A 16,996-nucleotide genomic window follows, 5' to 3' on the forward strand; every position below is an offset into this window, starting at 1 on the left:
TGTGTTACCAAGATATCCAGGCAAGGTTTGGACAAATACACTGTCTTTATCATTGTTATTTTGTGATGCTAATTAACTTGTTCCTGTAATCCTAGATTATGTAAATTAGTACTTAAATCTGAACTCCTTGCTACATTAAGGTTAAATATTTTGACAAGAAAACGTTAGTTGCATGCTTTGTCCCTAAATGAACCCCGGTAGGAAGTGCATGGTGACAAGTTGTCCCACTGTGAGTGACAGTACTTTTGTTCTTCTGGTAAAGCTATTTTAGCTGGATACTTTATTTGGAAATGTGTATTTTCCCTCTTGAAATTATCCAGTCATCTGTTGGATTATAACCATCATCAGGGGAAGTTTGATTTCCCCCAAGTTTTCATGTAATAGTTGAGAATCCATTGAGGACTTTCAATTGAATTAATTATTTCATTGGAATGTTTTTCATTATTTTCCATTTTAAATGCTCTTTTTAATCTTCTGACCTGACATTTTATTGTAAAAGTAAAATTCCCTCATTATTCAGGATAAAATACATCTATTCCTGTAAGACAGGAGAAAACACTGCACTCCTTCACATTAACTGTCAGTTTCTGAGAAAAGATTTATTGAAATAATCACCATCTGTGGAGAGAAGTGTTTTTGCTGTTTCTTCCTCTCTCAGGGATTTTTTTGCCTCTATGTGCTACATTTGCTTTCACTCATGATTCCCTTTGGTGCTCAAATCTACCGAAATGTCACCAATGGGAATTCATGAAGCTGGTTCTTTTGCCTTCAGATGTTTCTTCATAAAACTGTGCAATTTCTTTCTTTCTGGCGTAGTTTGATGTCCAAAGCTTAGACAGCTCTTTTCCTGTCCCAGGTCTGGAATTAGGCACATGTCTTGGTCTGTTCAGTGGTGTTCAGCAACCAAGATCTGGTCAACAGAATTACTTGTTCTCAGTAATGTCATTATTTTTTACCTTTTCAGGGGACAAAAATATAATTTAAAAAAATTCTTTCCTTGATATTTCCAGTTGTAATGTGATGTGACACAGTTTTTCTTTAGCATATATAATTCTTACTTTTAAGCTTTCTCTGATGTATTACCTTTTCATATAACCTGACACTCTTTTCTGTTGGTGTTCTACAGGTGGAATGTCACCCTTATCTCAACCAGAGCAAGCTGCTGGAGTTCTGCAAGTCACACGATATTGTCCTGGTTGCCTATGGTGCTCTGGGAGCCCAGCGGACATTACAATGGTAATGAACAGTATTGATGGTCACAAGGAGTGTATCTAAATCTCATTTCTTGATGAAAATATTATTGTTCCGTACTCAGTGCTTTGGAGATAACTCTCAAAGGGTAGAGGGGAGAGAAAACAGATGGAAGAAATCCTCTTTTTTCCTTTCATCACCCAGCTAGATATCTTACATTGCATGTGTCTTGTATATACATTTTAACACAAGTTTCTGCATTAAAATCTCTATATAATCCCCCAGTTGATAACTAAGACATAAGCTTTCTCATATTTTACTTATTTATGGACTAATGAGCATATTACTATAATAGACTTACCAAGCCTCCCTCACCCTATGTCTAAAATCAGGACAATAATACATATTTCCAGATTTATCATGATTGAGAAATAAGTACAATTTGAACCATTTTTGTAAACATTTGTATAAAAATTGCACAATGTAAATAATTATGAAATGAACAGTCTTCATTTTCAGATTACTCAACTTTTATCAACACCTGAGACAAGTGAAAATTAGAAAAAAATGGAAAACAATATTTCCCAATCTTGTCCATCATGTTCTCCTTTCATACCATTGTCTTTACTTTTGAGCATTGATTAGAAAAGAAAAATAACCACAGAGAAGTAAAAAAGAAAAAAACTCCATGAGTTCGGCAGTCCTGGTCTCAACTCAGTAATGGATCTGAATCACCCACAGAGATCTGTAATCACAGAATAGGAGGTGACAGATTTGAGGTTCTGTATCAGTTTGTCTTCAGTGAAGCCATGGAATTTTGTGTTTCTAACAAGATCCCAGGTGATGCTGATGATGCTGGTTCATGGACCACACTTTGAGAAGCGCTGGTCTAGAGGTGACATACCTGATATGTTTGGGAAGACTCTTCATAAACTGAGCACTTAGTCTCAGCTCCTCAGCATTTCTGAATTTCCTTCCAGGATGAACCCAAACTTCCCCTTTCTCTTGGAGGACCCAGTTCTCTCTGCCATTGCCAAAAAGCACAAGCAAACCCCAGCTCTGGTTGCCCTTCGCTACCAGATACAACGTGGGGTTGTGGTTCTGGCCAAGAGTTACAACAAGAAGCGGATCAAAGAGAACATACAGGTGATGAGTGGGGCTGTGGGCAGAGGGCTCCTAAGGAATATCCCTCACAAGGGGCATTCTTTGTCTAACTGAGGACAGACATGGCTTCCCTTTCCCCTGTAGTTGTCCCCATCCAGCTGGAGATTCCTCCAGTCCCCATGGGGAGACTGGCTCCTTGGGGGAAAGATTAATGTGATTCTTCCTTCTTTTCAGGTGTTTGACTTTGAACTGACTCTGGAAGACATGAAAGCAATTGATGGCCTCAACAGCAATATAAGATACTATGATTTTCAACAGTAAGTGACTTGTATATATTACACACACACTGTTTTCTCTAGCATATAGCTCAGCAGAGGAATAAACTTTCTAAAGCTTAATTTCAGGGAGACAGCCCTGGTTTCCAGTATAGGAGTAAACCAGTGGCTTCCTGCAGACCTCAGACCAGAGGTTTCCTTAGGGTTCTGTCTCTGATCAACAGAAATGTGACTGGGACCCAGGACAGACAATCAGTAAAATCCCCAGTGTTGACATTGTGGTGAATTCACTACGTTGTGCCCCTAATCCCTGTGCCTGGTGTTCCTCCTCTCAGGGCCCAGAGACCCAGGAAACACAGAGGGCACAGTGCCTGTAGCCCATTCTTCTTTCAGAAAGTGAAAGCATTAGTTGCTCAGTCTTGTCTGACTCTTTGGACTCCATCAACTGTAGCCCCCAGGCTCCTTCTTTCAGGGACTGATGCAAATGTTTCATCTTTAATTCTTTGTAGAATCAGGAGGAAATGATACATAATGACGTGTAATAAGTAATCCATCCTGAATTACATTTCTGCTTATCCTAACACAACTGTAAATGCATTGTTGATATTTCTGGAGGAGGGGCCCATGAAGGCCAACATGCTTCAGTGTGAGAAGTCACAGTGAGCCTGGCTCCACTCCGTCTCCTAAGCATCTGGTGAATTTTCTTCCTGATGGACTTTTCTTTACCAAGACACTATCTATTTCTTCCAAATTTATCCCTTTACTGATCTTTTCCCCAAAACATCTCCCATTTTCCCATCCTTAAAATGTCAGCAAATGAATTTTGAGTATATCATGAACTGACCCTCTGGAGAGAGACTTCCGTCCTTAGCTGGACACACCTGGTAAGATCGTCTGGGTCTCTCTGGTTTCTTGAGTCAAGACTCACTCTAGTGTAGACTTTGTCCATCAGGGATCCATCCACTGGGGAGCTCCTACCTCCTTGACTTTACTTAGTTAGTACCATGGAATTCCAGCTGACGAATACTTCAGGAGGATGTCAGGAATGAAGAGAGAGAAGGCTAATCAAACAGAGACATGTTTGGAGGGAGTTTAGAGAAAAGGGAACACAAATTAGTGATAAAATGAAGATTTCGTTTCAAATGAAAGATCTCAAAACTCCCCTTGTTTGTAGTATTCAGTCGCTTCAGTTGTGTCTGACTCTTTGCAACCCTATGGACTGTAGCCCGCCAGCCTCCTCTGCCCATGGGATTCTCCAGGAGAGAATACTCGAGTGGGTTGCCATGCCCATTTGAGGGGATCATCCCAACCTGGGGATTGAATCCATGTCTCCTGTGTCTCCTGCATTTCAGGCAGATTCTTTACCCATTGAGACACTGGGAAGCCTCCTTGTTTGTAAAGGAGGTATATATATTTATATGTACATTTACATATGGGCTTCCTAGTTGGCACTAATGGTGACAAACACACCTGCCAATTCAGGAGACCTAAGAGGTGCAGGTTGGATCTCTGGGTTGTGAAGATCCCCTGGAGAAGGAAATGGCAACCCACTCCAGTATTTGCCTGGAGAATCCCATGCACAGAAGAACCTCATGGGCTACAGTCCATGGAGATGCAAAGAGTCAGACGCTTCTGAAGCTACTTAGCACACAGTACACATGCACATATATATGGGCTCCCTAGGGGGTGGTAGTGGTAAAGAAGCCACCTGCCAATGCAGGAGACATAAGAGATGCAGGTTTGAACCCTGGGTGGGAAGATCCCTGGAGGAACGAAGGCAACTCACTCCAGTATTCTTGCCTAGAGAATCCATGGACAGAGAAGCCTGTAGGCTATAGTCCATAGGATCACTAAGACTTGGACACAACTGAGCGACTTAGTATGCCTGCATATTCATGTATATGTATATTATGATTCTGAAGAGACATGATGAAAAATGAGAAAAGATAGCAAGTTACTTTTCTGTCCTCAAAAGCTTTATGTATATTCTGAGCTCTCCCTCATTATTCTGTGAATGCCAAGACTTACTCATCCTTGTAGGTTTATGTCGATAGGACAGCTCCTGGAACATGGAATGGCTCTGATTCACTCTTTAATGAATTGAGTTGAAAACAACAAATTTAGAAAGAAAAATCAGACTATAAGGAAGGAAATCATCAGTAATATTAATTAATAACAAATTTAGTCATACAATACAAATTAAGAAAGCAGTAATCACATTTTATAGGTAAGACTGTTTAGGTGTATGTGGTATTTCTTCCATTTAATAGTAATTCCTTAATGGAAGCACCCTGTATTTGAGGGGTGCTCAATATTCTTTTTCTGTTGAATGGATTTATGAAAAACAGCAAAGAATTCCTTGACTGTGATCCTTCTCACCACTTAGGGTCAAAAGTTCCACCTGTGTCTGAAATGACCTCCACAGTTACCCCTAGGTCTGTGCCCTCTTATAAATTGTAACCTGAGTCAAACTACCTGTCACTGTGGGGTGAATATTACACGTGAAGGTTGGGATTGGATGCAGGTGAATGCAGGTGCTGTGTGCACATGGAGCAAACACCTGAAGTGTGCTAGTTGGGGGAGAAGATGGGATGTGTTTATAGACTTAGAGTTTTAGCCCATCCTGACTGCATCCACGGAGTAATGCTCTCCGTGCCAATATGACAAATTTAATAAATTATTTCTCCTCTTTCTCTTTCAGCGTGGTTGATCACCCTGAGTATCCATATTCTGAAGAATACTGACTGTGAGCTGTCCACCATGCATTCTACCGGAACTTCTTTTCCAGGGTTGTGAAGAGCATTTCTGTCCTTGGTGGAGATGTTTAAGAGAAGTATATGAACTTTTGAAGCCTGTTTATCATTAAAAAATTTTATGAAATAAAGATGACTTCAAATGCAAATTCTAGTTTTCTGTGATAACAAAATAATTTGGAAAATAAAAGAGAAAGGATAGAAAATAAAGATAACCTCTTGGTGCCTTTTCCTTTGTCAAAAATGAATTAGGTGATCTAATAAAGAAATGGAAAATTTTATTCAAGTCAGATTTGAGCACTATAACCCAGGAAGAGCATCTCAGAAAGCCTGAGAACTTTTCTGTCCTCTAGAAGTCAAGGCACAGGGATGTAAGTTTTGGAGACAGAGGGCTCTGCATGGAAAGACATATTATTGACAGTGTACATAATCCAGATCTAAGCATCATCAAGGTGGGTCATGTGACCCCTTACAAGGTCTAGAAAGAATTTATCTTTTAAGGAGTTGTCTTACTGATGCTAGGAGTCTGTTGCTCTTCAATGTCGAGCACATCTTCCCTCTGATGTGGGAGGTCTGGTCCATGCATCATGCAGACACACAACTTACAGTGAGGAAGAGGAGTGCAAAGGTAGAGAAAAGTTTTTCATGTTTAAATTTTTCTTGCCATAAAATATAAATTTAATTTCATACTTTCATGACTCTCCTATATAAACGTATTTGCGTGTTTATTTACAATTTGAAATAATCTTCAATATACAGGTTTTACACTTTTTTTTTTAACTTAGTGTAAGTATTTTTGTAAGCTATCAAGTATTATCTGATGGTTTCCAGGGAGGAAGGGCTTGGGAAAGAGTTGGACTCGGAGGTTGGGGTTAGCAGATGCATACTATTGTATACAAATTGGATTAACACAAAGTCCAACTGTACAGCACAGGGGACTACATTCAATATAGAAGAGCATATGAAAAAGTATATGTATATGTATATATATATATATATATATATATATATATATGACCGAGTCATTTTGCTGTACTGCAGTAATTAACACAACATTGTAATTCAACTATATCTCAATACAAATGAAATAAAATACTTCCAATATTATATTTTATTTCTTATAATGCTTCCCAGGTGGCTCAGTGGTAGGAATTCTAAAGAATGAAGGAGACTCCAGTTCAATCCCTGGGTCGGGGACATCCCTTGGCGAAGGAAATGGTGACATACTCCAGTATTTTTGCCTGGGAAGTCCCATGGATAGAGGAGCCTGGTGGGCTACAGTCCATGGTCACAAGAGTTGGACACAACTTAGCCACTGAACATGCCTGCATATTACAAAGCAGTGCATCTTATCGATTTAATTTTTTTAAACTGTTAATTCTTTATTTAAAAAATTTTTTATTGAAGTTGTAATACTTCAACTACCATTGTAGTTGGTTTACAATGTTCTGTTAATTTCTGCTGTACAGGAAAATGATTTAGATATGTCTGGAAATGGCAACCCACTTCAGTATTCTTGCTGGGTGAATCCCATGGACAGAGAAGCCTGGAAAGCTATAGTCCAAAGGGTCACAAAAAGTCGGATATGACTGAAGCAATTTCATGCCTTTTTATGTGAAGCGTTTTGATTCGTTCTCATATGTTTTGCCATTCATTCCTTGATTTATTCAGCAAAAGTTTATTGAACCCTTTTAGGAAGACATTGTTTCATCAATAAATAAAATAGAGAAGAATAAATTAAAATAAATTCTTGAACTGATAGTCTAGTGGAGGGTAACAGTGTGAGTGAAATTAGAATTTAGCTTTAGAAATGGATAAGTGCCAGGAGGAGATATTTCTACAAAATCTCTCCCATTTCTTTATATCTGTTAGGTAGAGGCACCAACTACCGTTCATCCCACACAAGTATTTGTCTGTACAACAAATACCCTTGCAACACAGAAACAGTGGCTCCTTGTAGAGACATGGAGGGCATGTTTGGTGTGCAGTAATGTAAAGAAAACATCTCCCTCCTGAGAAAGAGAGGGATCCTGTGTACCTCCTGCCATTGATCCAGGATCCCTAGACTCAAGGTTTTTCTCCCATTACTCCACCCCCTGAATATTCATGGGGTGATATGAGTTCAAATCTTATCAATTAAGAAAATGTTACTAAAGTTTGGGGCTGTATAGGGTGGATAAGTGTGCTTTGCTTAATAGGTGCAGGCTTTGTGTCTTTGACTTTGGAACCCAACAAGTGTTGCAAAATCAGCTTTCTATTAGTTTGCTCAAAGCCGAGTCTGTGTATATGTGACAGTAAATCTGGTGTTTGCTGGTTGGTGAAGAAGGAAATGAGCTGTCTCACTGGGATCCTGCTAGAGGGGTTGTGTACCTTAGACGTGCTGGGTATCCAAGAGGTCAGGGTTCTTCCCCAAAAGAGAGACCTAAAGATGTTTTAGAGATGAGGAAGACAGGCTTGATTGGAAGCAGTTTCAAAAGTTTGGGACGAGTTGAGGAGGAAGCATTGACATATATACACTATCTATTATACATGTGTAAAGCAGATAGATAGTGGGAAGCTGCTGTATAGCACAGGGAGCTCAGCTCTGTGCTCTGTGAGGACCTAGAGGGGTGGGTGGGGGAGAGGGTGGGAGGGAGGCTCAAGGGGGAGGGGGACTATGTATAATTATGGCTGATTCTCAATGTTGTACAGCAGAAACCAACACAACATTGTAAAGCAATTATCCTCCAATTAAAACAAAATAAAATCCAAAAAAAGTTTATGATCAAATAATAAGATAAATAACACTGAATTTCTATGCATTTGAGCAAAGAGTCCTTGATAGCTTTTACTGTGATTGCCAAAATTCACATGAAACCTTCTAGATACTGTCTGAGTGAGACTCTCTGTGGTCTGGAGAATAATAAAGGCTCTTCTGATATGGGGTCTTTTCTCCCAGCACGGTTCCAGCTGTCCTCCATCCTCACATTCATATAGGCAATTATGTAAAGCCTTTTTGCTTGTTTCTCTCTTATATCAACATTGAGACACTGAGACTTTGAAGCTGCAGCCCTGTGTATTCCCTTTGGAGTTGGGCTGACCATCATTCAGGCAGCTCTACCTGAATGGAACACATGACTTGGGACAATGCATGTCTCTGTGCAGCTGTTACCAAAACTCTGCCCTTGTTCACTGGTGTCAAATAGAAACACAGAGACAGAATATTGGGTGAAGTAGCAAAGAGTTGCTTTACCAGGTAAAGGGAGCCACAGAGGACTAATGCCCTCAAGATCATGTAACTCTCCCTGGAGCAGTTAGTGAGGAGTTTCATGGTGTTTAAGGATCCAGGCAAGACCAGCTCATGCACAGTCCTTGGACTGGTTGGCTTCAAGGTGAAGTTTCAAGCATTATCAACCTCCTGCTTTCAACAAGTCTAGGGTCTACATGTTTGCTGTCACCAGTTCTCATTTGGTGGGGGTTGCTTACTGTAAAAATAACTTAGGAATGTATGTCAGACCTTTGTCTATAAATTTCAGGGAACCGAGAGTTTGGTGATTCTGCAATGTGGCGGAATTATACTCTAAATTGTTACCAGTTTCCTATACTACAGCTATTCTTTGTTTCTGCATCTTCACATTTACCAATCTTTAACTCCTGAGACAGCATTTTACTTCAAAGAGCAAAGACACAGAAGCTTGTGCCTGGTTTCAGAGCTAGTGCCCGATGATCAGGGTCACCCTCAAGTCTTGACTTCTTACCTAGAATGCAGTATGTTCTTCAGCTATGTTTTCCAAGAAAGATCAATTTCAAAACAGCCCAAATAAAACCAATTCCAAGAAAAACTAAGAACTCTGATTTCTTCTTACTCATTAAATTTGTGAATGGAAATCATGAACATTATGATGAAAGATGTTTCTAGTTATCAGATCAAGAATACTAGGTGTACTTCTGCCAAGACGTGAAGTAACTGTTCTCATTGAAGATGAGATTAGATGAACATTTAGCTGATGTTAGGATGCATGTTACATAAGAAGAACTCTTGAATGCTTTTTTGAGAATCGACCTTTTCTTATATATTATTATCAACTCTTTCTATAATAAAGATGCTTCTTGATGTAATACTTCATTCCTGTTGTAATATGATCACAATTATTCTGTGACTGTGACTGGTCTTCAAGTTCCCCCAAACTCTGAGATCCAGTGAGTGCAAGAATACAAAGATGAAGAACAGGTGGTGGCTCTGAGATGTGGAGAGGATGGAATAGAAGTAGGACCAGGGGACATGACCAAAGCACCTGGGCCACTGTCACCAGGAGCTTAGCATCATCCTGTTCACACAGTTACTTTGGTTTGGGATGCACTGCGTAGAAAACTGGAATCAAAAGAAGAACAGAAGAGAATCAGAGGTGACTACTGGAGGTGTGGAGAGAATACACCAGAGTGCTTGTGTGATGTTTGTGGAACAATGTGTTTCCATTCCTGAGTGTCAGCTGTTCACATAGAGAATGCAAAAATTTCTACCATATCCATTTCTGCTAGTTGGGAAACACTAGTTCTAGTTTAAGGTTTAAATCCAAATTCTCTTGGAAATGCTTTAAACCAGTAAGGAAGAGAAGTGGTGATAGTCAAGACAAACTCAGAAGGAGTGAGGAAATATAGAACTGTAAATTTTGCATCAACAGGCAAGGATAATCAGAAGATTAATTGTGGAAATATTAGCCAAAATAAAGAGTAAAAGTCACCAATTGACCTGGTAATTGAACCAAGCAATTTCAGATAAAGTTTTAGGATGTTTCCAGGAAGTTCCAGTCAATTTAGCTTTATCAGAAATATTATTTGCAAAGGTTTTTCTTCCCGTTCTGTGGATTGATTTTCACTCTCTTGGTAGCTTATTTGATGCAAAAGTATTTTGAGTTTTGAAGAATACTGATTTCCCTATTTTTCTTCTGTTCCTTGTGCTTTGGTCACACTAGTGGTTTCCCAGGTGGCATTAGTGGTAAAGAACCCACATGCCAATGCAGGAGCATTAAGAGATGCAGGTTCGATCCCTGGGTCAGGAAGAACCCCTGGAGAAGGGCATGGCAATCTACTCCAGTATTCTTGCCTGGAGAATCCCATGGACAGAGGAGCCATGGGTTGCACAGACTCTGACATGACTGAAACATGAAAATTACTACACATGCACGCCTGTACTTTGGTGACATATCCAAATCTAAAGTCATGAAGCTTTCCCTCTAGTTTTTCTTCTGAGAGTTCCATATTTGTATCTGTATATGAAGGCCTTTGATGCATTAGTTGGTATGTGTGCATGTTCATAATTCCATACTTAAAACAACAGCAAATACCCACTCTTTGCAGATTTTGCCATGTCACTGACGGGCCTTCACTGGTTAACTTGGCATGTTCCTAGTCCTGGGGTCAGTCCAACAGTTCAGCTAAGGGCAACTCAGTTCATTTCTGAGTCAGCATCTCGCCTGGCATACGTGTACCTATTTGATTCTCCAGAATATGTGGCTATTTTTGAATGCCCGGTGTCCACTAAATCCACAGCCCAGTTTTACTCAGGGTGTTACAAGTTCTAGTCTCTGTCTCCACCCTTGGTCCCTTGTCCTTGGCATCTGTGCCTATATAGCCCCTGCAGCTGTAACTGCCATTCCTATTTCCCTTGAAGTAATACACACCCCAGTCTTCAGGCAGCCTGCAAATAGCCTGGAACATTGCATATTTTTTTGTGATCAGTCTGGTTTAAGGGAGGTAACTGAGAGCTGAACTGTCACCCTTTAGAGATAAAGACTGCCCTGCACTGCCAGGAGAAGGGTACAGGTGAATAAAACCACAATGAAATGTCCATCCACTGTGTTCTGGATTTTTCCTAAGTGTGTGTTCACTTTGTTGCTGTAGATTTTTTCCCAAACTTTAAGTTTTTTATTTTGTATTGGGGTATAGCTGATTAACGATGTTGTGGTAGTTTCAAGTGAAAAGGGAAGAAACTCAGCCGTACATATCCATATATCCATTCTCCCCCAAACTCCCTCCTCTCCAGGCTGCCACATAACACTGAGCAGAGTTCCATGTGCTATACAGTAGGTCCTTGTTGGTTATCCATTTTAAGTATTGTTGTTGTAGATTTTTGATTGAGTGTTTTCCAGAGCTCCTATGAGGTTCCCACCTGGTTTCTGGTTGCTTTCTTATCTTTCTAAGGAAGGCTTTAATGATTCCTGGCTCACCATTTTGCTGCCTTCACTCCATGTGTTAAATTTTATTTGGCTTCACAACATCCCGTTGTATCAGTGCATCATGATTTCCCTAACTCTTCCTAAATTTGTTACAATTTAACTTGTTTACAGGTTCTTCTTTTGAATAACCACTGAGCAAGATAGTAAAGTATGTAATAAGTATCATTTCTGTTATGAAACATTTCTAAAAATTGCATAATTAAGGTATAAACCCTTTAAGAGTCTGTTAACACACTGGACATGGTATCCAATAGCTATTAATAACTAATCTTCAATAAGGAGATCAAACCAGACAATCCTAAAGGAAATCAACCCTGAATATACATTGGAAACACTGATCCTGAAGCTGAAGCTCCAATACTTTGGCTACCTGATGCAAAGAGCCAACTCATTGGAAAAGACCCTGATGCTGGGAAAGACTCAGGACAGGAGGAGAAGCGGGCAACAGAGGATGAGATGGTTGGATGGCATCACTGAATCAATGGACATGAGCTTGAGCAAAGTCCTGGAGATAGTGAAGTACGAGAAAGCCTAGTGTGCTACCATCCACGGGGTCACAAACAGTTGGACACAACTTAGTGACTGAACAATAACAAAATGTCTGGTTTTTGTGTCCTATTCAGAATTTCACCACTCTCAAAATAAAAAAAAAAATATCTTGCCGATGGGAAAAGTTAAAAAGCAAATTTATTTTCATTTGATGTTTTCATGAATTTTTTAGGGATAAGATTTTGAAAAATTCTTATTATAACTCCCTTAAACTGTGTGATTCTGTATGTGTGTGCATTTTTACGGTAACTAAGTTAATTATTTCAGCTGATGTTTGATCAAGATTGGGCTTCATAATCAGAAAAATGCAGAAAGATTGCTATGTGGAAGTTTCTAGTCTAACATACAGTCAATACTTGTTCAGCCATTCTTATCATAATATAACTTAAGATGAAGCTGATTTAAAAAAAAAAAAGCAAACAGGTTAACTGGTTTTGATTCTGTTCTGATTCCATGGGTACTGATTTCACCTTGCCCCTCCTGCAATATAACTGCTGTCCAGTATAACACTGGACAATGCAGCTCAGGCATTACATTCCTGTTATTTATAACCCGTGAAGGCAGAAGAAGAAGAAGAAAAAAATAAAGTCTGCTTACTCAGAGGAGCAACAGGTAGTGGATCTCAAAAGCCAGAAGGTGAAGCTTAATGATGGCCACTTCATTCCTGTCCTGGTTTATGGAACCTGTGCACCTCCAGAGGTAACAGTAGTGATTTGGAATTGAGATATAAACAGTAGTGGATGTAACATGAGTGAGAAGGGCTTGGATTGTCAAGCACTGAGTCCCCGTATGACACTAGGAGGGTCACTTGGTTCCACTAAGCAGGCTAGAACCATTCCCTATGAAAGAGGAGAGAGCATTCAGTCTTCAGTCTGCATCAGGGTCTGAGGCTGTGCTCACCTGCAGATTACTCTGGGTTCCCCTCCTGTTTCATGATCTTTTTCCCTCAGAAACTTGTGGAAATAAAAATAGGAGAGTTCAGCACAGTCCTGATTATGATGCCTGAGTCTCTTGGGGATTTCCTGAGCCCACAGTTTGGTGCAGTAGTGGGGAGCAGTGACACTTTTTACACTTGAACACGATGACTTTATCTCCTCTTTCACCCTTTCAAGTTGAACAAATTGATGGTGCTTCCTCTGGGTGGGTCTAAACCTAGGACCTTTATAGGAACTTGGAGATCTTGCCTACAATGATGGCTGTTTTCATGATGAGATTTGTAGACTGCACTCAGTCACTAAAAACTGTATCATGTAGAACTCTTGATTTTAAGTTATAGAAATCTACTCAAGCCATCTGATGCAAAATAGCTTAGAGGACTATGTAGATGGCAGGTCCCAACCATGGAGATCTAAGGATTTGCAGAACTCTTCAGATATGTCTCCTTTTTTTCGCCTCTTATTAAGGCATTACTCTTGGTTTTCTTTATTTTTACTGAACATTTTCCATTGCTGTCAAATATGCCTTGGGGCAGCTCAAGGCTCATGATCATGAACATTTGAGGGCCTGTCTTGATCGTCCACATTCCATACCAACCTAAAGAGAACCTTGCTGGTTCATATGACTGCCCTAGGGCTTCTGATGCTCAGAGGGAAAAGGAAGTCTGATTATCTAGACCGGGTCAAGATTGCAATTTTTATTCTGGAAATAAAGCCATGTAACTTACTGCCATTCCAAGCTCAAAAGAGGCATTTCAAAATAGGCAAGTACAGGGAAGAGACAAAATTCACATAAGCCACAATGAACCCCTTTTAGAACCTAGAAAAATTGTATTTATTGCAACATATATTAAGCTCTTCCCTGGTGGCTTAGTATCTGCCTGAAATGCAGGAAACCTGGGTTTGATCCCTGAGTTGGGAAGATTTCCTGGAGAAGCAAATGGCAACCTGCTTCAGTATTCTTGTCTGGAGAATCCCATGGGCAGAGGAGCCTGGCAGACTACTGTCCATGGGGTGGCAAAGACTCAGACATGACTGAAGCAACTGTGTGTGCGTGCATGCATGCAAAGAAGGTAAAGGAGGGTTAGACAAGTTACCCAGAACTTAGAGGGAAGAGGCATGTCCCTAACCTGAAAAGGTGACCAGAAATCAGCTCAGGAGAATTGCATACAGAAAAAAGACCATGAAAACATGAAATGGGAAGTCAAAAGAAGAGAAAAATCAGATAATATAGGTTTAAGGGTCTGTGTGGGGTTTGGATGCCTGCATCTTAATCATTGGTGTCTGCATTTATGAGTCTTCAACAGGGAGCACAGTACAGAAAATTTGCCAGACTGTGAAAGTCATTTATGTTAGACAGGTCATGATAAAGGCTCATGGTGATACTAATAGTAGATGGAATAGCCACTCAGGAACATTTACTCAAACGTAGATTTGTGATTTACCTTGTGATTTACTCAATCTTGGACTGGTTCTCCCTTTAGCGTCCATCAGAAAATTAACTGTTTAGACACACTTTTCTCTATTGGCTTCTGTATTCTCATATTTTCTGTTATATTTTCACTGTTTCATGGTTGGTTGTGGTGGTGGTTTAGTTGCTAAGTCATGTCCTACTCTTGCAACCCCATAGACTGTAGCCCACCAGGCTCCTCTGTCCATGGGATTTTCCAGGCAAGGATACTGGAGTGGATTGCCATTTCCTTTTCCAGGGGATCTTCCCGATCCAGGAATCAAGCCCAGGTCTCCTGCATTGCAGGCAGATTCTTTACCGATTAACCTATGAGGGGTTGCTGCTGCTGCTGCTGCTGCTGCTAAGTCGCTTCAGTCGTGTCCGACTCTGTGCGACCCCATAGACGGCAGCCCACCAGGCTCCCCGTCCCTGGGATTCTCCAGGCAAGAGTACTGGAGTGGGTTGCCATTTCCTTCTCCAATTCATGAAAGTGAAAAGTGAAAGTGAAGTCGCTCAGTCGTGTCCGACTCTTCTCGACCCCATGGACTGTAGCCCACCAAGCTCCTCCGTCCATGGGATTTTCCAGGCAAGAGTACCGGAGTGGGGTGCCATTGCCTTCTCCTATGAGGGGTTAGGAAACTTAATATGAGATCCATCCTCATTAAAAAATTTTAAGCATACAATACTCTTCAATACAATGTAGTGTGGTATAATATTATTAACTCTAGGGAAAAAGTTGTACTTCAGATCTCTAAAATTTATTCATCTTGTATAATTGAGACTTAGCAAATCTTGATTTCTCCCTCCTCCAAGCCCCTGGTAACCATCGCTCTCCCATTTAACTCTTTCAGTCTGACCAATTAAGATGTGTCATATAATGTGTATTGACATAAAATTATTCTTTTTCTGACAATCTTATTTCATATAATGTAATGTCCTCAAAGTACAAGCTAAAATCAGTGAGGAGGAGTGTTCTATGAAAAATACAACTTTGTGAATTAAATAATTGTATATATATGCATATGTATATTTATATAAACATAATATTTTCAATTATAAAAGTTAAAAATTAATGTTATTTTAGCATTAATTTTTCCTTAAGTTTTTATTGTGAAAAAATTTCAAATAAAAACAAAGGGTATTATAAAAAAATCACTATTTTCCCTTTTATATGCAAAATTTTTGCCATGTTGCCATATATGTACACATAAGATTTTGCTGACATAGAATTGATTGTGCTTCACATGTCACTTTAAGCCATGTTTCTCAAGCTCTTTTAGCCTAGAATGGTCTTTCTATCATTTTCTGTTTGTTTTTTGTCTTTAAAAATTGAAATATAGTTGACTTTGTCAACTGCTCCAGGAGTTGGTGATGGACAGGGAAGCCTGGCGTGCTGCAGTCCATGGGGTTGCAAAGAGTCGGACACAACTGAGAAACTGAACTGAACTGATAGTTGACTTGTAATGTTTCAGTGGTACGGCAAAGTGATTCAGTTATATATATATATATAGGAGACCTGGGTTCAATCTCTGGTCAGGAAGATCCCCCTAGAGGAGGAGGGCATGGCAACCCACTCCAGCACTCCAGTATTCTTGCCTGGAGAATCCCATGAACAGAGGAGTCTGGTGGACTATATAGTCCATAAGGGCACAAAGTGTTGGACATGACTGAGCACAACACAGCACGCTTTTTCAGATTCTGTTATATTAGAGGTTATTGCAAGGTACTGCGTATAGTTCCCTCTGCTATACAATTAGGTCCTTGTTGTTTACCGATTTGATGAATAGCAGTGTGTACCTGTTAATTCTAGTCTCCTAATTTATCCACACCCCCACTCTGGCCCCTTGTCCTGTTTGGGAACTGAGTGTTGGAGTGGAAGCCCCCAGACCTGGTTCAAAGCTGAGTATGAGGTGGGGGGACTGGGGTGTTCCTGCCAGAAAGCATCCAGTGCATGTCCCTCTCTAAGAACTGTCAGCAGGGCCACTTGCTCTGTGAGGTCACCAGCTGCCCAGAATGCAAAACCCACAAGTAGACAGCTGGCACTGCACCTGGCTTCACCTCCACTGTGAGAACACTGGAATGGGCTCAGGTTTCAGCCCATGCAAGCGTGTGCACTCACAAAGCCCACTGCTGCTGCTGGGGCCAGACCCACCTCAGCTGCGGGGACATCCACCTGCTTAGCAGTTCCCAGGCACCGGGCTCATGAAGCTGCAGGTGTGCTTCTGCCCAGGTGGCACACTCGCAGGGCTGTGGGGTGCTGGGAATGGCTCAGGTTTCAGCCCCACCTCTGGGGGCAGCTGCTCCCTGGGAGCTCTGCTCCCACAGAGCTCTTAGCAGGGGAGCCCAGCTCCCTGGCTGTGGCCACAACCCTCCCTTGCCCACCCCTTGACAGTGGGGCTCTGAGGGCAGACCTGGGATCTGTCCTGCACACACCCCCAGGTGAGGCCCAGGCCACACTCCCGGCTCTTTCCGGGGGGCTGTCTCCTCACGGGCAAGGAGCATCCTCTCCCCAGTCTGTCCTCTG

The 16,996-nt window shown here is 40.9% G+C and overlaps 1 protein-coding gene across 4 annotated transcripts in view; it reads left to right on the plus strand.

Moving 5' to 3' along the window:
- LOC133259260 (dihydrodiol dehydrogenase 3-like) overlaps nt 1-16,996 on the plus strand; it is a 168,399-nt gene that overhangs the window by 18,162 nt on the left and 133,241 nt on the right. For 2 of the 4 annotated variants that reach the window (XM_061436508.1, XM_061436510.1), the window contains 4 exons: nt 1,127-1,236; nt 2,172-2,337; nt 2,530-2,612; nt 5,272-5,538. The exons of the other annotated variants lie outside the window; for them this stretch is intronic. In XM_061436508.1, the coding sequence (XP_061292492.1) occupies nt 1,127-1,236; nt 2,172-2,337; nt 2,530-2,612; nt 5,272-5,314 (402 nt within the window). In that variant the 3' untranslated portion in view covers nt 5,315-5,538. Of the gene's footprint in view, nt 1-1,126; nt 1,237-2,171; nt 2,338-2,529; nt 2,613-5,271; nt 5,539-16,996 lie in introns of those variants that run through there. 4 annotated transcript variants of the gene reach the window in all.

The sequence above is a fragment of the Bos javanicus genome, chromosome 13 (assembly GCF_032452875.1).
Source record: "Bos javanicus breed banteng chromosome 13, ARS-OSU_banteng_1.0, whole genome shotgun sequence".
Lineage (NCBI taxonomy): Eukaryota > Metazoa > Chordata > Mammalia > Artiodactyla > Bovidae > Bos > Bos javanicus.